This window comes from Salmo salar, chromosome 06 (assembly GCF_965601325.2).
Source record: "Salmo salar chromosome 06, fSalSal1, whole genome shotgun sequence".
NCBI lineage: Eukaryota > Metazoa > Chordata > Actinopteri > Salmoniformes > Salmonidae > Salmo > Salmo salar.
In genome coordinates, this window is record NC_138296.1 from 66,123,378 (window position 1) to 66,147,466 (window position 24,089).

At 42.7% G+C, this 24,089-nt stretch overlaps 1 protein-coding gene across 1 annotated transcript in view; it reads right to left on the minus strand.

Annotated features, from left to right (window-relative positions):
* The window catches only part of slc35f1 (solute carrier family 35 member F1), a 117,690-nt gene that overhangs the window by 16,134 nt on the left and 77,467 nt on the right, over positions 1 to 24,089 (minus strand). The window contains exons 3-7 of the mRNA XM_014205138.3: positions 22,415 to 22,542; positions 17,411 to 17,570; positions 10,300 to 10,456; positions 7,384 to 7,436; positions 3,678 to 3,832 (exon numbers count right to left, since the gene is read on the minus strand). Of these exons, the coding sequence (XP_014060613.1) occupies positions 3,678 to 3,832; positions 7,384 to 7,436; positions 10,300 to 10,456; positions 17,411 to 17,570; positions 22,415 to 22,542 (653 nt within the window). The remainder of the gene's footprint in view (positions 1 to 3,677; positions 3,833 to 7,383; positions 7,437 to 10,299; positions 10,457 to 17,410; positions 17,571 to 22,414; positions 22,543 to 24,089) is intronic.

The window sequence follows — 24,089 nt, forward strand, 5'->3', positions numbered from 1 at the left end:
TGGAATGCTTTTCCAACAGTTTTGAAGGTGTTCCCACATATACCGAGCACTTGTTGGCTGCTTTTCCTTCCCTCTGCGGTCCAACTCATCCCAATCCATCTCAATTGGGTTGAGGTCGGGTGATCTAATGCCAGGTCATCTAATGCAGCACTCCATCACTCTCCTTCTTGGTCAAATAGCCCGTACACTGCCTGGAGGTGTGTTGGGTCATTGTCCTGTTGAAAATCAAATGATAGTCCCACTAAGCGCAAACCAGATGGGATGAGGTATCGCTGCAGAATGCTGTGGTAGCCATGCTGGTTAAGTGTGAATTCTAAATAACTCACAGACAGTGTCAGCAGTAAAGCACCCCCACACCATCACACCTCCTCCATGCTCACGGTGGGAACCACACATGCGGAGATCATCTGTTCACCTACTCTGCGTCTCACAAAGACACGGCGGATGGAACCAAAAATCTCAAATTTGGACTCATCAGACCAAAGGACAGATTTCCACCAGTCTAATATCCATTGCTCGTGTTTCTTGACTCGAGCAAGTCTCTTCTTCTTATTGGTGTCCTTTAGTAGTGGTTTCTTTGCAGCAATTCGACCAGGAAGGCCTGATTCACACAGTCTCCTCTGAACGGTTGATGTTGTCTGTTACTTGAACTCTGTGAAGCATTTATTTGGGCTGCAATTTATGAGACTGGTAACTCTAATGAACTTATCGTCTGCAGCAGAGGTAACTGGGTCTTCCTTTCCTGTGGCAGTCCTCATGAGAGCCAGTTTCATCAGAGCGCTTGATGGTTTTTGCGACTGCACTTGAAGAAACTTTCAATGTTCTTGAAATTTTCCTCATTGACTGACCTTCATATCTTAAAGTAAAGACTTACTGTCATTTCTATTTGCTTATTTGAGCTGTTCTTGCCATAATATGGACTTGTTCTTTTACCAAATAGGGCTATCTTCTGTATACCACCCCTATCTTGTCACAACACCACTGATTAAGAAAGAAAGGAATTCCACAAATGTACTTTTAACAAGGCACACCTGTTAATTGAAATGCATTCCAGGTGACTACCTCATGAAGATGGTTGAGAGAATGCCAACAGTGTGCAAAGCTGTCATCAAGGCAAAGGGTGGCTACTTTGAAGAATCTCAAATATAAAATATATTTTGATTTGCTTAACCTGTCTGGGCGAGGTGGGACGCTTGCGCGAAATACAAATACCTCAAAAATGCTATAACTTCAATTTCTCAAACATATGACTATTTTACACCATTTTAAAGACAAGACTCTCATTAATCTAACCACATTGTCCGATTTCAAAAAGGCTTTACAGCAAAAGCAAAACATTAGATTATGTCAGGAGAGTACCCTGCCAAAAATAATCACACAGACATTTTCAAAGCAAGCATATATGTCACAAAAACCAAAACCACAGCTAAATGCAGCACTAACCTTTGATGATCTTCATCAGATGACACTCCTAGGACATTATGTTATACAATACATGCATGTTTTGTTCAATCAAGTTCATATTTATATCAAAAACCAGATTTTTACATTAGCATGTGATGTTCAGAACTAGCAAACCCACCGCAAACTTCCGGTGAATTTACTAAATTACTCACGATAAACGTTCACAAAATACATAACAATTATTTAAAGAATTATAGATACAGAACTCCTTTATGCAATCGCGGTGTCAGATTTTAAAATAGCTTTTCGGCAAAAGCACATTTTGCAATATTCTGAGTAAATAGCTCGGCCATCACAGGCTAGCTAATTTGACACCCACCAAGTTTGGTGCTCACTAAACTCAGAATTACTATTAGAAAAATTTGATTACCTTTGCTATTCTTCGTCAGAATGCACTCCCAGGACTTCTACTTCAACAACAAATGTTGTTTTGGTTCCAAATAATCCATAGTTATATTCAAATAGCTCCGTTTTGTTGGTGCGTTCAGGTCACTATGCGAAGGGTGACGCGTGACCGCATTTCGTGACAAAAATGTCAAAATATTCCATTACCGTACTTCGAAGCATGTCAAACGCTGTTTAAAATCAATTTTTATGCAATTTTTCTTGTAAAATAGCGATAATATTCCAACCGGGCGACGTTGTATTCATTCAAAGGCTGAAAGAAAAAAATGGAGAATTCTCATGAACGCGCATCTCCAGTGTCACTGTTCCCAGGCTGACCACTCACAAATTCTCCTGCTGTTCTTCGCCCAGAGACAGCAGACACCCCATTACACTTTCTGGCGCCTTCTGAGAGCCAATGGAAGCCTTAGAAAATGTCACATTACAGCAGAGATGCTGTATTTTCGATAGAGATGCAACAGAAGGACAACAAATTGTCAGACAGGGCACTTCCTGTATGGAATCTTCTCAGGTTTTGGCCTGCCATATGAGTTCTGTTATACTCACAGACACCATTCAAACAGTTTTAGAAACTTTAGAGTGTTTTCTATCCAAACCTACTATTTATATGCATATTCTCGTTTCTGGGCAAGAGTAGTAACCAGTTTAAATCGGGTACGTTTTTTTATCCGGCCGTGCAAATACCGCCCCCTAGTCCCAACAGGTTAAGACTTTTTTGGTTACTACATGGTTTTGATGTCTTCACTATTATTCTACAATGTAGAAAATAGTAAAAATATAGAAAAACTCTGGAATGAGTAGGTGTGTCCAAACTTTTGACTGGTACTGTATATTAGTATATACAATAAAGTGCAATCTGCTAGACATTGTTGACTGCAATCTGCCAGACATTGTTGATGCTTTTATAGGCCATGATTGACTTTGAAAAAGCTGCATTTTAAAGGTAACATAAAGAGAGGGATAACTAAGAAATACAAGTAAAATATTAGCCATGTCCCTAGCCACTTTTAGAGTTAACACAGTATCGTTTTGCTGGGGTGGAAGAGAGAGTGCAGAGACAAGTTTACACGGCATAAAGCCACCCATTTTAATCTTGCTTTCTTTCTCTCTCACTTTTGCAGTGGGCGGTAATCTGCACTACATGAGTCAGAGCTGGGAAAGCGATTAGAGGGCTTTATTTATTGTAAGGCGTGACTAATGGGCAGTGTTTGGTGGTCTAGCTGCTTTAACAGTAATGATGGACATCAGCCCACCCGGCCGGACGGGACGGAGGAAGATGAAGGCCCACATTGTAGCCCAACCACCCTGGCACGCTGCCCTCACTGACTCTCATTGCCCTCCTTTTCATCTTCCCAAACGACAAGGCTTCGATGCCCTGCAGAAATACACGCTGGTCCTCTCTGATTTACTGAATAGCCTTTCAGTGCAGCGTGAAATCTGCAATCGATCACTAGCTCACAGCAGGGAGGGAAAAGGAAAACCAAAAATGTTCCCAAACAATTGGTGAAAAACCAAAGGCAATACGTGGAATAGGATTGTTTAAGATGATAGCGGTGCACAATCCCTTAAAATCAGAATAATTATGATAGATGAAAGACTTTGAGGGTGAAAGATAAAAACAAATCATTTATATTTGTTCTACCACACAATTAAAAGAGAGAAGGCTTACTTAACATTCTCTCACACTAAACTGCGCTTCATCTACATTTCATCTTATCAGAGCTGCAGCAGTAAGAGAAGAAAATCTGTACAGGAGAATGGATGCTGGAGGCTTGTGGAAAGTGTGTGTGTGTGTGTGTGGCACTCACCTTGTACTGGAACAGTAAGAGGCCACAGAACAGGGTGTAGAGGTCAGCAGTCAGCAGAGAGAGGTTGACCGACGCGGCACTGCTCCTTTTGATGACCACGGGCATGAAGCTGTACAGGCCAAACATGCAGGCACTGAAGCCGATGTAGAGCAACCCTGGGGAAGGACACACACACACACACACACACACACACACACACACACACACACACACACACACACACACACACACACACACACACACACACAGAACATGATGAGTGACAGATCCGCAGGGACGGAGACTGGACTATAATAATTAACTGCACAGTGCTCTCTAGAATACCAACTAGCCAGCTAGATATCATTCACCTGTCTGTCTATCAAGGGTTTGCATGGATGTGTTTTCTCCTTGTGGTCATGCAAGGACAGAAAGATCTTCATGACAGAGTAGAGAGGGGCTCATCTTCCCCATTCATCAACACATTTCCATATTACACGTGCAGTGATTTGTCCAATTATGTAACATTTTGTTGGATCCTATGACATTCTTCCTGCATACCAAACAGATGAATCTCTCGTGGGCAGATTCAGCTTGTAGACCGGAGAATGTGTCGGGATTGAATGGGAGGCGCGAGATAACGAGCAGCATTAGTTGAGTTTTGGGGGTTTTCGTCGCTGGTTATCTGAACGTATCAGGATTGGGCGGTGTTTAAACTGCTTCGCCTCGAGTTCTTTGTGCGTGTGCCAACAAAGATCAGATGGGGGCGGCTTTGGCGCGAGGGTGGAGACTTTGTTTTTGCCAGAACTCTCATTTCCTAACACGTATAGATCCAGAAGTTAATCACGCAAGATTTTACTGCTGTTTTAACCAAAATTACCAACTGACATAAATGGGAAAGTGATAATGTCATTATTTCCTAATTTACCAATCTTTCACCAAAAAACATTTAATTTGTAATTTTTTGGGGGGGAAGGAGAATACCGTTAAATATATATGTCAGGTCACTGTGAAGGTCAATAACAGTGAAAAGACAGACATTGAGGAAGAAGTGGGAATCTGAGACAGAAGAGGTTGACACAATGACCGACATATCAGAGAGAAGGTGGTCATATAGCGACGAGAGACATTCTGATAATCTTTTGTTCTGCAGAAACACGGTAATTGATTTAGTGTTGAAATAAAATGACATGCTCATCTAGTTTCAGGTTTGACTTTTTGAAACGCATTTATGAAAGACAACTTTTACTGGCTCAGATGAAAAGACAACACAGACAGGCAACGGTGATTTGTGTCAAAACTAAACGTAAATAGCATTTATCTGTCAGATTCTGCTCTCAGGCCTTTGCAGCCGTTATGAATGCTGCAAAGGCCATTTCCGACCAGCTCATTCCACTAAAAGAAATCAGGATTCCATTCAATCGCTTTTCATTTTTATAGTCATGACATATCAGGATTTTTGTCCTCAGCAGAGACAACAAAAATATCCAGTTGTTTATCTGTAGAGAGAAAGTACTGAAGGACAGCTGACTACTGATCAGGTGGGAATTGGATACATTTAAACACTGAAGAGTTCTAGTCCTAATCTGCATGCCTGGTTTACTGCATGAATTCATGACAGGCCCAAGCTACTGCATGTAACGGGATGAGACTGTTTTGACCAAAACAAAGGTCTCCATTGAAGACCAGGAAGTCTCACTGTATTCAGCATTATTTTTATTCCGATCCACTCAAGGAGATGTATGCCATTTTTTGTAAGGCCAAGCACAGAGACTTCCTAACCCTTTTTCTCCAGGCGCTGTTGGTAGTTGGTGGAATAGCTGAACAGAAGGCCTCATGAGTTATTCAAATGCCTTGTTTACTTTGTCTGGCAGCATACCAGAGAGCAATATGGCCGACACCTGCTTTTCTTAACTAAGTTGAAGTGTATCTCTGGGCTAAGTTTTAATAGTGTAGTAGTATGAGACTCTGCTTTTAGAAGCACATCTAAATCTCATGAATATTCAAATCCCTGTTATTAGGAAGGATGAGCGACTGTATTTGTATGAGAATTCATGACTACCACCCGAAGAGAATCTAAAATAAACTATTTTATTTCACGGCAGTGTATGGGCCTTTGTTTTCATCTTTCTTATGATCAATATCTGGTTATTAAGAGTGGGAAAAAAACACACAGCTGTGGTAAGCTTGAGGAGGGAAGAAACAACAATTGATCCCACCAACTCTTTGGAAGACGCTCACAATCCTACATTTTACATGACCGAGTCCTCATTATTTTTCTAGGGCAAAGCAATCTTGGCTGAGGAGATCTTTTCCTTCTGGCGCCCGCTGTATTGTCCGCCATGGCAGTGACAGATAATGGCGTGCCCCTCAAGCCACCGCAGACTGGCTAATGCCTGTGACAAGCCAGCATCTCCTGGGACGCTACCCAAACGCCGCTATTGGCACCACACATCCTCGCTCGCTCAATCAAAAGAAAGTGGGTAAATCCAAGTGGATTAAGGACCTAGTCACTTGCTTTGGCTTTGGAGAGCGGCGAATTGCACGTCACACATTGGGCTCCTGTATCTGTGTAAATTAAAATCGGGCATCTTCATGGGCTACTATGTAACATGCTGTCTTGATAATTTATTGTATTTTAAATATTCAGTGGCCAGTTAATTGAAACTCAGTCAACTTAATGGTCTACTCTATACTGTACTGTAGCACCCTGTTTTGCTTGTTTGTTTCAAATGAAATATTAAGTGAACAGTCACTGTTATAAGCAAATAAAGTGCATCCATATATCAGTTAGTGGTGATGGGTTCTGACTTCTAAACTTGAAATATGAAATATCTTTGTTCATGGTACTGAGGGAGAGAGAGGAATGCAGAACGTTGATGTTCTGTCAGAACATGTTATTGTTTGACATCAGGTATCCTATGGAAAGGAGGAGGGCCACAGTCTGGTTTCTACATCAGAAGTGAATGGTTATCTGTAGGAGGAATGTATATGGTGGAGTCAATTAAGGTTGGATATGAGCCAGGGGCTTGGAATGTTACTGAGTAAGGGAAAGGCAATCACATGGTTGCGGTGACTGATAAGGGTGGAGAGCTGTGGATTAGTGAGGAATGGGGCCCAAGGTCAGGTCAGGTCACAGTAAAGGAGAAGGAACAGTTTTCTACCCACATAAAGATGCAATAAAGATGTTATGTTCAGAGAAGAGGAGGAGACTTCACCTAAAGTGGGGTATCTATACTTGTGCTGGTGGGAACATGTCTTTGTCTGTTCAGCTGTCTGACCCATTGGGTGAATAAACTTGGTTTGAGCTTTTCATAGTTGTCCGTTAGTTTTTACTCTGTTATTTAGAACCTAACAGTGGACACCTTCATCTCCTACCAGTAATAAATGCGGCACAACAAAATGTTCGTAAAGGTTGACACCATCCCACCATACATTTTGACTATACAGCGGCGGCCCATCCATCTTAGCCCAGGGCCCCATCTCCTCACCCCCCCTACTTAATTTGCAGAGTGATCTTCCAGTGACACCCCTTACAGCCTAACTGATTGCGTGAGCAGGATCTGACACAGCGGGGGGGGGGGGGGGGGGGGCATCTCCTCTAGACAGGGCAATCAATTCCCACTCTGCAAATGTTTAATTATCCCTGTATCCACCCCCCACACACGGGCTGCTAACCAACGCTGCAAGAGAGAGCAGCATCTAAATCCCAGTAACAGTAACTTACCTATCTGCCAGTCCCAGGGCACCCTTAACAGCTCCTTATGCTCCATGATGGCCCTGGAACAGAAAGAAAAACTGTTCCCGTCAGCCAGGGGTAAGCGTTGTGAGATCGGGAATACAACAGAGTTACTGATGGAGGGAGGAAAGTAAGACAGGAGGATCATAAGCAAGTCTCTTGACAGAAAAGTTTTGACAGCTGAGCACCTGTGGTTCAGTCAGTGACAAATCTATCCTATCAGAGCGAGGCGGGGTTCAACCCTCTGACCCTACAGAATAGATCCTGGGAATTCTATTGATGGAATCCTCTGACTCCAGAGGGGCACTAACAATAGAAACAACATGGTAGACCATTTTCCCTCCCTCACTCCCCCCCTCTGTTCCAGACAAGAGGAATGGAAAACAATCCACCCAGGTCTCGCTCTGTGACATCTCTGTGAAAAAGCGTAATTGACTAGGCGGTGCTGACGTGTTACCAAGGTTACGGTCTCGTCTGGTGCTCGCGTGTCTAAAATTAACATCAGCGAGAGACAGAAACAGAGACAGGTCCCCATGCTCCCACTGTCTTCCCCAGTAGGGATAATTTCATACATAACAAGTGGATAAATAAGTGGAGGGAAGACAGGCAATGTCTCATAACTATTTTTTTTTAATCATTCCTCTTTAAGCCTCAGAATGAGCTCATTAAAAAGTAGTAAAACTGAACAAAAATATAAACGCAATATGCAACAATTTCTAAGATTTTATTACTGAGTTACAGTTTATATTAGGAAATCAGTCAATTTAAATACATTCATTAGGACCTAATCTATGAATTTCACATGACTGGGAATACAGATATGCATCTGTTGGGAACAGATACCTTAAAAAGGTAAGGGCGTGGATCAGAAAACAGGTCAGTATCTGGTGTGACCACCATTGCAGTGAGACACATCTCCTTCGCATGGAGTTAATCAGGCTTGTGGCCTGTGGAACGTTGTCCCACTCCTCTTCAATGGCTGTGCGAAGCTGCTGGATATTGGCGGGAACTGGAATACACTGTGCTACACGTCAATCCGGAGCATCCCAAACATGCTCAATGGGTGACATCTCTGGTGAGTATGCACTGGGACATTTTCAGTTTCCAGGAATTGTGTACTGATCCCTGCAACATGGGGCTGTGAATTATCATGCTGAAACATTAGGTGATGCGGCGGATAAATGGCACGACAATGGGCTTCTGGATCCCGTCACGGTTTCTCTGTGCATTCAAATAGCCATTGATAAAATGCAATTGTGTTTGTTCTCCTTAGCTTATGCCTGCCCATACCATAACCCCACCTCCACCATGGTGCACTCTGTTCACAACGTTGACATCAACAAACCGCTCGCCCACACGTCTGCCTGGTACAGTTGTAACCGGGATTCATCCATGAAGAGCACACTTCTCCAGTGTGCCTGTTGCCATCGAAGGTGAGCATTTGCCCACTAAAGTCGGTTAGGACGCCAAACTGTACAGTATTTATTAGGTTCCCTACTCTTCCTGTGGTCCAAACATGAATAAAGTAATTACATAACAACAAAACAACAGCCTACATCAGAAATAGCATTATATATCATACAAGGCATTATTACATTATTACTCTAGTATTAGAAATGTACAATATAACATTTACAATATTACAATATTACAATGTGTGTGTGTAGAGTGTTTGTATTAGAGTGTGTGTGCGTATGCGTGTGTGTTCTATCTGATAGTTTTTTTATCTGATTTTACTGCTCGCTTGAGTTACTTGATGTGGAAGAGAGTTCCGTGTAATCATGGCTCTATGTAGTACTGTTTGTTTCCCAGAGCCGGTTTTGGACTTAGGGGCTGTGAAGAGACCCCTGGTGGCATGTCTTGTGGGGTATGTATGGGTGTCTGAGCTGAGTGTTCGCTGTTTGAACAGACAGTTCAAGTGCTTTCAACACGTCAATACCTCTCACAAAGACAAGTAGTGATGCAGTCAATCTCTCCTCTAGTTTGAGCCAGGAGAGACTGATATGCATGTTACTGATATTAGCTCTCCGTGTACCTTTAAGGGCCAGCCTTGCTGCTCTGTTCTGGGCCAACTGTAATTTGCCTATGTCCTTCTTAGTGGCACTAGAAGCATCGTAGAAAGAAAAGGAGATTATATGACAGCATGGGGCTGCTAGCGAAGCCATCATCTGATCTGGAGAGAGAAAGACTGAATACAATAGAGTCAGTGTAAATAGTCCGGGTGGCCATTTGATTAATTGTTCAGCAGTCTTATGGCTTGGGGGTAGAAGATGTTAAGGAGCATTTTGGACCTAGACTTGCCGCTCCAGTGGTACCGCTTGCCGTGCGGTAGCAGAGAGAACAGTCTATGACTTGGGTGACTGGAGGCTTTGACAATTTTTTGTGCCTTCCTCTGACAACGCCCAGTATATAGGACCTGGATGGCTGGAAGCTCGGCTTCAGTGATGTACTGGGCTGTACGCACTACAGTCGGATGCCGAGCAGTTGCCATACCTGGCAGTGATGCAACCCGTCAGGATGCTCTTGATGGTGCAGCTGTAGAACTTTTTGAGGATCTGGGGACCCATGCCAAATCTTTTCAGTCTCCTGAGGGGGAAAAGGCATTGTTGTGCCTTCTTTGCAACTTTCTTGGTGTGTTTAGACCATGATAGTTTGTTGGTAATGTGGACACTTAGGAACTTGAAACTCACAACCCGCTCCACTACAGTCCCGTCGATGTGAATGGGGGCGTGTTCAGCTCTCTTTTTCCTGTATTTGCTTCAGCCTGCCTGGAGTGCCTGATTGGCTAGGTATGACATTATGGGGCTATTATATTGGTTTCATTTTGCCAGACAAGCTCAATGAAGCACAGCTTAAGTATTTGAAATCATTTCCAATAGGTCTGACACACACACAAACACTCACAGCTGAATGCCGCTGAAGAAGGAGCCAAACAGTCCCATCATGCCCAGGAACTCCACCCTACTCAGGTTCTTAACGATGAACTCCTCACACACATTAGAGATGCCGTACAGCGTGGCCCCTCCCAGCACCAGCAGGTCCCCCAGGAGCTTATGTTCCCCTAGAGAGAGAGAGAGGGAGAGAGAGAGAGAGAGAGAGAGAGAGAGAGAGAGAGAGAGAGAAGGACTGTCAAACTGTATGAAAGAGACATTAGTTATTCATGACAAATAGGTTATCCTATGAAACCCTCACCAGTAATATCAGACTAAGTGTCTATCCTATGAGAAAAAAAATTATGACAATGAGGCAGTGAAAGACAATGGGTGTTTAAAAGGTACAGAAAGCAACTGTGCGTGAGTTCATACATTGAGTAAATGTAGGATTTTAACAGAAGGAGTTTCATTGATTACTTAATCTTCTTACTGTTCACTTTACTGTGTTGAAAATATCTATTTTCACTATTTTAAGCAACATTATTGTGTAGCTGGTAAGACAAATAGGCATTATTGATTGGAAGCTGACACCAAACAATTGCATTGCTCCTTTATTCCTACATGCTTAGGGCATACTGTATGCTGCAATGGGGTTCAGTAAGCTATGGATAAACTGTACCCAATCAAACAAAGATCTTACAGATGCTTAGCACATGCTTGAAGATTTGAAAGTAATCCCACTATAATGTAACTATTCTGTCAATCACGAGACAGAAATGAAACTACAGCCGTGTTTTTTTTCAATGAAACTCGAAACTTTTCGGATCCAGAACACGTGACATGATTTGGATCGTAACATGTATTATTCATATCGAACCAACACGCAATCTATCTATCTGAATCGTGTTGAGCTGGGGAAATCAAGGAGTACTTAATGCAATAGCGAGAGGGGGAGGCTCTCCATGGGTGTGAAAGGCAAACCACACCAGGGACTAACACTGGGGATCTGGGGATCTGACTCGGTTATTGCTGAAGGTACTGTGAGGGTTGAACACAATGAGACCGCGATGGTGAACTGCACAGTGAGAGAACACTGTCTGTGTGTTGGAGGAGATAAGGGTGTTTGTGTGAAGGACACAGCAGACTCCACAATAGCAATCAAAATGTGTTTAAAGCTCTTTGCTACATATACATACATTTTACATATCCATTTTACATACAGTTGGAGTCGGAAGTTTACATACACTTAGGTTAGAGTCATTAAAACTCGTTTTTCAACCACTCCACAAATTTCTTGTTAACAAAATATAGTTTTGGCAAGTAATTGTTCCAACAATTGTTTACAGACAGATTATTTCACTTATAATTCACTGTATCACAATTCCAGTGGGTCAGAAGTTTACATACACTAAGTTGACAGTGCCTTTAAACAGTTTGAAAAATTCCAGAAAATGATGTCATGGCTTAGGAAGCTTCTGATTGACAACATTTGAGTCAATTGGAGGTGTACCTGTGGATGTATTTCAAGGCCTACCTTCAAACGCAGTGCCTCTTTGCTTGACATCATGGGAAAATCAAAAGAAATCAGCCAAGACCTCAGAAAAAAATTGTAGACCTCCACAAGTCTGGCTCATCCTTTTGAGCAATTTCCAAATGCCTGAAGGTACCACATTCATCTGTACAAACAACAGTACGCAGTATAAACACCATGGGACCACGCAGCCGTCATACCGCTCAGGAAGGAGATGCGTTGTACCATGCTACCAAATACTAATTGAGTGTATGTAAACTTCAAATCTGAAATAAATCATTCTCTCAACTATTATTCTGACATTTCACATTCTTAAAATAAAGTGGTGATCCTAACTGACCTAAGATTTTTTACTAGGATTAAATGTCAGGAATTGTGAAAAACTGAGTTTAAATGTATTTGGCAAAGGAGTATGTAAACTTACGACTTCAACTACACATTTTGCATACATACTTTTACTTTTATATAAAGCAGTCACGTAACAATAATACTTTACCAAACATAAACTCTTTAATCCCAACCCTCAGCCACTCTCTGCCCTTCCCACCTATCACCATAGACCACCCCCATTTGGTTTCCATGTGCCATATATTTTTCAATTGTGCTGTGATGTTTTACATAATTTTTTTACCTTTCTAATCATATAGCATCCACAGATTGTGAGCTAAAGATGAAAACCTTTCCTACAAGTATTATTATATTATTTATTGACTGACTATGGCTTTCCAAATCGTCCAACACTGCTATTTGTAAGGTTAATTTTAAGTGCATGTTGTGATTTTTTAACCATTCCTGAACCTGTGACCAGAAACAAGCTACATAGGGACAATACCAGAATAAATTATCTATTGATTCTGTCTTTTCGCAGCAAAATCTACAGAGCTGAGACTGTTGTATATCCCACATTTATAGCATTCTGTTGGTGGCAAGAATTGTATATAATAATTTTAATTGAAAAACTCAAAGTGTTGAATCAAGTGTAGTTTTTTGTACCAGTTCATAAACCATATGCCATGGAATTGGTACATTGAAAATCGCTTCCCATTTATTTTGCAACCTATATGCTGTCAACATTTTGGTCCTCAAATGAAACTGGTGTATTTTTCTATTTGTGCCAGTTCCTTTCAGCCAATTTGTTTCTTTAATATATGGCAGGCAAACAAGTTCCCTACCTTCTCCATTTTCCACTTGCCTCCTCCATTTTTGTGGTAGTGCAACAATCAGTTGGTTGTAAATTTGGATTGAGCAGATATTCCCGTATATATTCCATAACTGCATATGTAACATAACTCCTCCGTTTCAATTCATAATATCATTAATAAATATAATACCATTTTTAAACATTTTTTCCATAAAGAAATATTTTCTGGAGGACAAAACAGAAATTGTAACCAGCTATATACAACTTGTTTAAGAAAGGGCAATTTTAATAACAAAATGTCATTTTCAATTAGTCGGAAATGATAAATTGTAATCTGTATAAAGGCAAAAATGCCATTTTTGAACAAAGGATGAACCTTTCTTAATAATCTACTGGAGAACCCTTTTGGGTTTAAGATTAATTTATGTATGAGTGTGTCACAGTTTCTGCTTCTTTTGGAGTGTGTTTCCTTAGGTTACTGCTGGAGGGCACCCTTACCTTGTTTCTAGTTCCCAGGTTACCCTGATTGTTTCTTATTGGTTTCACCTGTGTTTGATTGCCCTCTCTGTTCACCTGGTTGCCTGGCTATTTAGGTTCCTCTGTTGGCCTGGATCCTTGCTTAGGTCTTATGTTTTGTTTAGTGCACTCTTGTGCTGTTGCTTTGTCTCTGTGAAGACTTTAAGTAAAGTTCTGGATTTACCCTTACCTGCTGTTTGCTGTGTTTCTCTGCGACTGGGCTCGAGTTCATTCAAGCGTCATTGTAACAGAGTGAAGCTTTTAGTGAGAGGTTTTAATATTGAATCATTTTTGCCCCCCAAACTCATATTCAATATATAAATAGGCACGTTTCATTTTGTCTGGCTTAGCATTCCAAATAAAATGAAATATTTTGTTGCTCATATGATTTAAAAAATGAGTCATCTGGAGTAGGCAGTGCCATTAGTAAGTAAACTGCGAAAGGAGCAAAGCGTTAATCAGTGTGATTCTTCCATAAATAGACAAGTATTTACCTCTCCATGGTTGCAGAATCATATCTATTTTTGCTGACTTTCTATAGAAATTAATTGTGATATGTTAATTTATTGATCATTAGAAAACCCTTTTGCAATTATGTTAGCACAGCTGAAAATGGTTGTTCTGATTAAAGAAGCAATACAACTGGCCATCTTTAGACTAGTTGAGTATCTGCAGCATCAGCATTTGTGTGTTCGATTACAGGCTCAAAATGGACCAAAACAATATACTTTCTTCTGAAACTCATCAGTCTATTCTTGTTCTGAGAAATGAAGGCTATTCCATGCGAGAAATTGCCAAGAAACTGAAGATCTTGTACAACGCTGTGTATTACTCCCTTCACAGAACAGCGCAAACTGTCTTTAACCAGAATAGAAAGAGGAGTGGGAGGCCCCTGTGCACAACTGAGCAAGAGGACAAGTACATTAGTGTCTAGTTTGAGAAACAGACGCCTCACAAGTCCTCAACTGGCAGCTTCATTAAATAGTACCCGCAAAACACCAGTCTCAACATCAACAGTGAAGAGCCGACTCTGCTGATGTTCCAGATCCTCAACTTGTCTAAAGAGATGAGTAATGCGAGATATGTAAACATTCTTAAAGTGGCATTATTAAAGTGACTAGTGTTCCATTTATTAAAGTGGCCAATGATATCAAGTCTGTAGGTAGGCAGCCGCCTCTCTGTGGTAGTGGTGGCTGTTTAACAATCTGATGGCCTTGAGATAGAAGCTGTTTTTAAATCTCTCTGTCCCAGCTTTGATGCACCTGTATTGACCTCACCTTCTGGATGGAAGCAGGGTGAACAGGCAGTGGCTCGGGTGGTTATTGTCCTTGATGATCTTTTTTGCCTTCCTGTGACATCGGTTGCTGTAGGTGTCCTGGAGGGCAGGTAGTTTGCCCCCGGTGATGCATTGTGCAGACCGCACCACCCTCTGGAGAGTCTTGCGGTTGCGGGCGGTGCAGTTGCCGTACCAGGCGGTGATATAGCTCGACAGGATGCTCTCAATTGTGCACCTGTAAAAGTTAGTGAGGGTTTTTGGTGACAAGCCACATTTTTTCAGCCTCCTGAGGTTGAAAAGGTGCTGTTGTGCCTTCTTCACCACACCGTCTGTGTGGGTGGATCATTTCAGTTTGTCTGATATGTACACCGAGGAACTTAAAACGTTCCACCTTCTCCACTGCTGTCCCTTCGATGTGGATAGGGGGGTGCTCCCTCTGCTGTTTCCTGAACTCCACGATCATCTCTTTTGTTTTACTGACATTGAGTGTGAGGTTATTTTCCTGACAGCACACTCCGAGGGCCCTCACCTCCTCCCTGTAGGCTGTCTCGTCGTTGCTGGTAATCAAGCCTAGCACTGTTGTGTCGTCCATATATCCACTAGTTCTAATGTATTCATGATCTTCCTGATCTCCTTCAGTGCTTGAGGGTGACAGTTTGTGGAGTGATTTATTTTATGATCCATTGAGGTACTTAAAACCGTATTATAATCTCCCACCATAATAATATATTATTTTGTTGCTTGCGAGCTCAATAGATTATTATATATATTCGAACAAGTGTGGATCATCATTATTTGGTCCATATAGATTAATTAGCCAGATCTGTTTTTGTTCCAATAGCACATTTAAAATAATCCATCTTCCTTGCGGATCTGTTTGCACAATCAGAACAACATTTCTATTAATTAGTATAATCCCCCCTTTTGAGTTTCTTTGCCCATGACAAAAATATATTTCTCCCTCCCAGTCCTTTTTCCACCCAACCTCATCTATATTTGTAGAAAGAGTTTCCTGTAAACAATAGATATTATATTCTTTATTTTTTAGCCATGTAAAAATGTAGCTTCTTTTTTTATGATCTGCTAAGACTTTACAATTATAACTGGCTATACTTATTTCCCCACTTACCATAATGATACCCACGTTTCAATTATACTTACCACAACCAATGTTTGTAAACTTACCATTAAAAAGCACCATGATGATTAAGTGTCCATATAGCTGTACCATAATAATGTGTCCTTTTAAGCATACTGTAGCTGCAACTTTGCAAACCTCCAATTGTCCTAATATTCCCCCCACTAAGACCTCCCCCCCATATCTAGGTCTGTTGTCACTAAGACCACCAGACCATCTCCCTGACTCATGACGCACCTTTGCGTCCTAAAGCAAACCCTTGGCTGCCAATTGGTGTTGGCCAGAGGGAAATATGGGCAGTCCCATGATAACATAAATATCTATGAGGATGCTTAAGATAACCAACCAAATAACATGGAAAACAGTCAGGAAAAAAAGAAATAGTAACAATAATAGATCATATTAATATAAATAATATCAGCACAATCTTAAACATGCATGCTCATATTTAGAAGTCCTAGCAAAGCTATAACTGTCAGCCCAGCCTGCTCACTTCATTGGATTCAATAGTTCAAACATTTTTGAAAAAATGAAGAGAAAACAACTTGAACATATCGCAAGACCAGTGCTTTTTTTTAATGTCCATTACACGCAAGACCTATTTCATGTAGTCCTCATTATGTCCTGATGTATTCCGACCAAAACAGGAAGAAGGAAAAAGGAACATAGATTCTAACGGCTGCTAATTAGTAAAACTTAGTCTTAGGCATCACACTGCCCATAACGGAATACCCAAGTTTAATTTACAATCGATTCCGACACAGCCAAGGCACGACAGCCAAGAACACATGTAGTACTGACAACCCAGAGCAAGTAAACCTGTAAAACCAACCCTCTCTCCACCCTACACATAGTTTTTTATTCCAGGGTCGTTGCTCTGTCACCTCAGCTGTTTTACACCTGGGCCGATATCATTAGGATCAGGAATATAACAGGTAGCATGAATAGCTTATATAGAATATATACTATACCTTTCTCTCGCTTAGAGAAGTGCTTCCATAAGCCAATTATTGTATTAGTTCTACCTTTAACTTTAATCAGTTTATCCCAGTGTTAACCAGCCCACACACACTAGAGACAACAACCCTGTTGACAATACCTAATCAATTTGCCGGTGTGTATTGGAAGAATAATCATCCTTTACATTTTTTATATTGAGATGTATTTTTTAAATGTAAAAGTGTAATAACACCAATTATTTTAGGATCGTATAGGCCTATTCCAATAGAGAACCTAGGCAGGTTTTAAAATATATAATCATGTATCCTAGCCCTATAATACATCTATTCATATTTATTAGGTTTTATCTTAAAAGCTAATCGTTCCGATTCACAGCTTTTAGGAGATAATATACCTGACCTCTACAATTAGGCCATGTCATATCAAACTGAAAAAAACAACCTTGATATTTCTAATTTACAATCTTCAAATTAAATAAATAAACAATCATAAAGAAAAAAGGGCAGACTTACCCATCCTCGCCTTCCCCTAAATCACAACCTGATATTACGCCCATATAGTCCAAATGTGTGTGTGTTACCTAGGCCCTGTTGTCTTCCCACCAGGACGTCTGTCCCCACCATTAAGCCGATGCCCAGCAGACACACCCCGACGCCCACAAAGTGCACGGCCTTGTACCTCACCAGCAGGAAGAACCAGGACAGCAGCAGCACCACGGGGATGGTGAAACAGTCTAAGAGCTGACAGACAGAGCGGAGAGATACAGGGTTAGAATGGACACACTGAACTCCAGTTCATAGAGACACACAGAGAAAATGGTTTCAATGGAGTTCCAAGATACTGTACAGCACATAGACAAAATACACACCTAAACACCAGAGATGGTATCACAGCAGAGCTAAAACCACCCACCACAAAGTCCAGGGGTGACACATAGGACAGCGGGGGGGACACAGTACTATAGAGGACGAGGTCAGAGGACAGTCCAACAAATAATGGTGATGAGAGAAAATAAGGATGGCGAATTAGGGCTGATGGAGGATGGCGTGTCAGGGAGGAGACAGGGCCATGCAGGAGGGAGGAGAGGAAGGTTTATGATCGCCTAGGAGACCATCAGGCCTCCATTCTGGGAAGCCTCTCTGGCACTTAGTGGTAGCACTATGGGCTCATCCTCCGGGAAAGGTAGTGCACAGGAGAACGAGGGGTTAACCGCAGGACAGCAAAATGGCCCCCACCCATTACTGCTCATCACAGGTTGAGTACACAGAGGAGAAGAGGTGGTGCGGTGGCTCGCCTGGCAGCTCACATCGATGTGTGCAATGAATGTTCTGACACCTAAGACAACCCTGGCATGATAACGTGTGGTTTATCGATGTGTAAACGACAGCCCAGTATGTCTCACTCTCTCATCAGGCCAGTGTGTTTCTGCCTAATGGAAGGCTTTTTCACCGCTTGGTTATATAAACCTGTCTGTTACTGTAGTGAAGCGTGCCCTTGAGCGCGAGAGAGAGTGGAGAGAGAAAGTGGAGGGAGGGAATGAGAGGGACAATCACAGAGAGCAGGAGAGAGAAAAAGAATGACAGAGGGATGACAGAAGGATGACAGAAGGATGAGAGGAAAAGGAGCAAGAGAGAGAGAGAGCAAGAGAGAGAGAAAAAGGGAAGTGGAGAGAGATAAATAAACAGTGTAAGGATAACGATAACCATGAGAGAACCCTGAAAGTGAGTGAGTGATTGAGGTTGAGTTCTGTGTTTACTCTCCCTGTGCTCTCATGGCTATCTGGGGAACAGCTCTGGCATTAACCCGACAACTTTTACAGTGAATTACTAGCAAAATAATAGACCTGACATTGGCAATGACATTCTCTGCTCCTTTTTACAAATACCAGCAAACTAATGAAACCGATACAATTATCACAGGTCCTATGAGACTTAGCCAAGTGAGGAGAAAGAATGATGCGATTTAGTCAGTCCTAAGACTCTCCGCTTAATTCTGCCGAAATAAATCTTCAACTAATTCCTCTGTTTTACAGTGATTTGTCCCCAGGACCGCGGCTGGCTACCTGCATATCTTGAAGTGGAGGACTGAGTAGCTGTCACGTTCTGACCAGAAAAGGGGTTATTTGTTATTGTAGTTTGGTCAGGACGTGGCAGGGGGTGTTTGTTTTATGTGGTTTGGGGTTTGTTGGGCTATGTGTTTATGTAGAGGGGTGTTTGTTTAGAGTGTTCCGGGGTTTTGGTTAATGTTCTAGGTTAATATATTTCTATGTTCTAGTCTAGTCTTTCTATTTCTATGTTTAGTTGATGGGGTTGACCTTCAATTGGAAGCAGCTGCTCTTCATTGCTTCTAATTGAAGGTCTTATTTAAGAGGGGTGTTTTTGTCATGGGATTTGTGGGTAGTTGTCTCCTTGTTTAGTGTCTGAGCACATGACAGGACTGTTAGTGGCGGTCGTTGTGTTTGTATACGTGTTTTGTTTGTTTTTTCCTTATTTTTACCAATTAAAGAAGATAAGTTTACACGTTCCCGCTGCACCTTGGTCCAATCATTACGACACCCGTTACAGTAGCATTCAGATGTAGGATCTTAATTTGATCACTCTTTTGCCTAGCAGGAAATGCAAACTTGTAGTGTATTTGAGGTTTAAAAAGGCTTCTAAAGTTGTTGATTTCCCTAACGAGGAATGTATCAACCCCTACAAAAAATTGTCCACATAATAATTCACATTTCCTGTTGCTGTAGGATTATTTTCCTGCTGCAGCAAACTGGCTCAAATAAAGATCCCACATCTGTAGCTGCCTGTTCTAACGAGTTGATGAAGAGGAGCTTTCCCCAGATGTGTCCACTAATCTCCTCATACTGGAGCCTAGCCAGACACCATGACCATTCATAACAACTAATCATTTCCCCTTAATGGGAAAGTATTTTATAGCACCGACTTATGCCCAGTTCTCTTCATGCCTGCATATTAATATTGATGAGGCATTGTCTAACCTTGTTATAGTTTACATAAAACTATTGAGAATTGTTATGGCTATTTCTCTCCTCCACCCTCCCAAAGGAATCAGTTAGTGAAAGCCAATCAAGCTAAATAGCAAATTACCCTGCACAGAGTAACAAGTGGAGAGTATAACTTGGCCTTCGAGTGAGAGAGTCCATTGATAAAGTCTCCAACGAACAACCAAACTTACTTCATTTGACTTCACTTGACCTGTTCTCTAAATATCAAACAAATTTGCACAGCAGACCTCGAAAAACAAATGACTGAGGAGTCCCAGATTGAGTTCTAGCTGTTTACTGAGTCAATATTTACAGTGATTCCATGAGCAGTCCTTTCTCTGAATGTTTAATCACCTTCGCCATATGCTCAGGCTGGGTTTACTTTAGAGAGAGAGAGCTGCTGCTGTGCAATGCTACTCTCAAATCTCTCTGTCTCTACACTGTGGAAGAGAGTCACCCTATCACTCTCGTCACCGCCCGACCTAATCATTCAGTGACAGTCACACCATGCGGATAGATCCATCGCTGTGTAAACAGTAGCTGCAGGCCATTCGTGTGCTTGTCACATCAGTGCCTTGTGCTGACTATGGGTCAGCAGGGCATGGAGGTACTGATCAAATCGTCACTGCGTCATCCCGCCTGTCTGTCGGTCTGTCTGTCTGTCACAGGGCCAGACCACAGGGGAATGGGAATTAGGTCTGTCTGTCTGTCTGTCTGTCACAGGGCCAGACCACAGGGGAATGGGAATTAGGTCTGTCTGTCTGTCACAGGGCCAGACCACAGGGGAATGGGAATTAGGTCTGTCTGTCTGTCAGTCACAGGGCCAGACCACAGGGGAATGGGAATGAGGACTGTCTGTCAGTCACAGGGCCAGACCCCAGGGAAATGAGGACTGTCTGTCAGTCACAGGGCCAGACCCCAGGGGAATGAGGACTGTCTGTCAGTCACAGGGCCAGACCCCAGGGGAATGAGGACTGTCTGTCAGTCACAGGGCCAGACCCCAGGGGAATGAGGACTGTCAGTCAGTCACAGGGCCAGACCCCAGGGGAATGAGTACTGTCTGTCAGTCACAGGGCCAGACCCCAGGGGAATGAGGACTGTCTGTCAGTCACAGGGCCAGACCCCAGGGGAATGAGGACTGTCTGTCAGTCACAGGGCCAGACCCCAGGGGAATGAGGACTGTCTGTCAGTCACAGGGCCAGACCCCAGGGGAATGAGGACTGTCTGTCAGTCACAGGGCCAGACCCCAGGGGAATGAGGACTGTCTGTCAGTCACAGGGCCAGACCCCAGGGGAATGAGGGGATTCTGGTACCTTTTACACTTCCCTACTTTACTTCAACAGAACAGTCAGCCCTCCACACCACTGGCCCTGACACTCCCACTCCCGCTGCTCCAGCCCACAGCAGGACTCAGGCCCAGCCCACGGATTATCTCTCTCTGTCGTGAGACAGCGGTGCCGTGCCGGTCATCGATTCCACTTCCCGAAATAACGGCGAGGCGGAGCGGTCTCGAGTGGCGGTCGGGGGATGATGTGAGATGAACGGTATCTGACGGATATAGACCCTGACACTCCATCTGTTTTCTGTCTGGCTGAGTAGAGGCAGAGGCAGAGACCCACAAGCTGACAGAAGACACATTTACAGATGTTATTCTGCCAATTTGTTTCCACATGGTTCCCTCCCCACTACTTGCAAATGGAAAATGACACATCTCCACTATGATCTGAAGAGGGAATTGATCTATTTCTTCCGATTGTTGCCGATACCTCACATTTCCAGGCCACCGTAGACTTGACGAATGAAAATGACACTAGACTACGGTGAAACTACTCAACTGATATGGTTTCAGTACAGCATGTACACCACAAGAGCCATCTATACCCATTATCACAACTTTGCAGTTGGCACGGATCTCATTTCTCCTCTCTCATTCTCTCTGAGTGTGAGAGGCCTGCATGCTGGAGGAACTAGAAGAGTCCTGGTTAGCCGGTGGAGTGTTAATGGTGTCATCTGTTCCCGCTCAGCCCTAACTGACTACACTGAGAGGAGAGAGTTTAGAGGCCTGGTTCATTACTAGAGAGGGGATACTGACACACTCCTCACTATCTGTTTCCCCAAATCGCTGCAGCCACCGGGCCACTGGAATTGATCCTGAGTCCTACCTGGGCTCTGGAGGAGTGGAGGAAAATGTCAGATTCAGGTGAGATTAGAGGAACAAAAATCTATTGTGCTCTCACCGAGACTCTCCTATAATCATTTAAACCTCCCTCCTTCCATCCCTCCAGCCCTGCGCCAAGGAACTGATGCCTTTCGGGTGGATCTGAGTAAGGCTCCTCTGGCACTAACTGCAATGTAATGAAGATGAAGTGACACACGGGAATGAGAGTCAGCCAGAGTACCTTTAATTAGCCATCTTATTATGTAGACTCAACAAAGGTCACTGCCGTATTACTGTCTTATGTCTGTCCAGCGGCCAGTCAAGGGAACGTCTAGGGACAGGCTTGTACCTACACATGCACCCACGCACCCCTGCGCACATACACGAACACCTATGGGTTCACATGTGATAGATGAAAGCAGACTCACCTGTACGCTGGTTAGTGTGGTGTATTGGTAGGCTTTGATAACCAGGTAGTTAGCCTCGATGTCTATCAATCCCAAAATCATGTACTTCCACCATCGCCTTTTCAGAATTGCCAGTAAATTCTCCTCACCTGTGAATCAAAATCAAATCAAATCAAATGTATTTATATAGCCCTTCTTACATCAGCTGATATCTCAAAGTGCTGTACAGAAACCCAGCCTAAAACCCCAAACAGCAAGCAATGTGAAGAGGATAAGAGAGACATGTTCTAAAAACGTCTGTTTCCCACAGGGAAAATAATTGTGCTCATGAGATGTTGTGGGTGGATATAATTGACATTGTCTAGGGATAAGTGCGTAAGCTCCTTATAAGCCTTAACATGCTGAAACTACCGTATATAATATTTCCCTTTCAGCTTCAGCGTGTGGCTAACATTTCAAATTAATTAGAAGACAGATAGAAAGACGGAAACAATTAACATGACAAAACAAACAGATAAACAAAACCACACACGAGAGAAGTCAGCCTTTCCCCGAGGATCATGGAAGGAAAAAGCGTTCCTGCAATCTCATGAGATCAATGCAGTCACCGGCTAGCTAGTTATTTATTTTCAATTCATCTCAGTTACTATACAGCTAGCAAAGTGCAGTAATCTCTTAACACAACAAGCCCAACATGAGAGTGTTCTAAAATGGCCGCCTTTCTTTATGACCATAATTGGCGAAAGAAAGCTCTCTGGGATCAGAGTGTGGGTAGAGAGAGAAATAGAGTAAGGCAGGAGTGGAGGAATAATTGGAGACAACAAAGAAGTGCGTGCAGACTTTCAGCCCAACAATATTTCCAGGGGAGCGAGTGGGAGGCGTTCAAAAGCAAATTATTTTCAGCCTCAAAAACATCAAACTGTCAGACACAGGTTGGTGGGGTTAATACTATGGCAGCTATAGTGTTGTACACTGATACCTTTAGAACAATGATACATGTACTGGTACTTTATTGAAATCTAAGCTAACTGTGAAACAGATGCACTGAAGGAAATTGTTTAATTGCCCTGCATTTACATATTGACAGTCTTTCTATGCACACAAAAATATGCCACCAGTTGTATAGCTGCCTAGAGTGAACACAAGTGTAGAACAAACAGAAACCTTTGTAGGGAAATCGTTCAAAATGGCTTCCATTCCTTGACTGGAGGGAGTTGAGTATTAAGTATTTTCTTAGGATGCCCATTAGCTTTTGCTGAAGCAGCAACTACTCTTCCTGGGGTCCACAGGAGTGCAGTGCATTGATGGGAAGTCGTTTTATTTCCCAAACTCTGATGGTTCTGTGCTCTGCTAGCTAACAACCATATTCACTGATTTCTACTGGGAGGTGTTCTAGCTTTTTTTTTAAACCCACTGGGTATGGGTCACACAGCACAGCAAACATTACCGAGCCTGCCTGCCAGCCTGCCAGCCAGCCAGCCAGCCAGCCAGCCAGCCAGCCAGCCTGCCAGCCAGCCAGCCAGCCAGCCAGCCAGCCAGCCTGCCAGCCAGCCAGCCAGACAGCCAGCCAGCCAGCCAGCCAGCCAGCCAGACAGCCAGCCAGCCAGCCAGCCTGCCAGCCAGACAGCCACTGTTCACAGAGAAAGGTAAATATTTCCTAAAGATAGAGGATTATTTACTGAGCTATATGTCCATA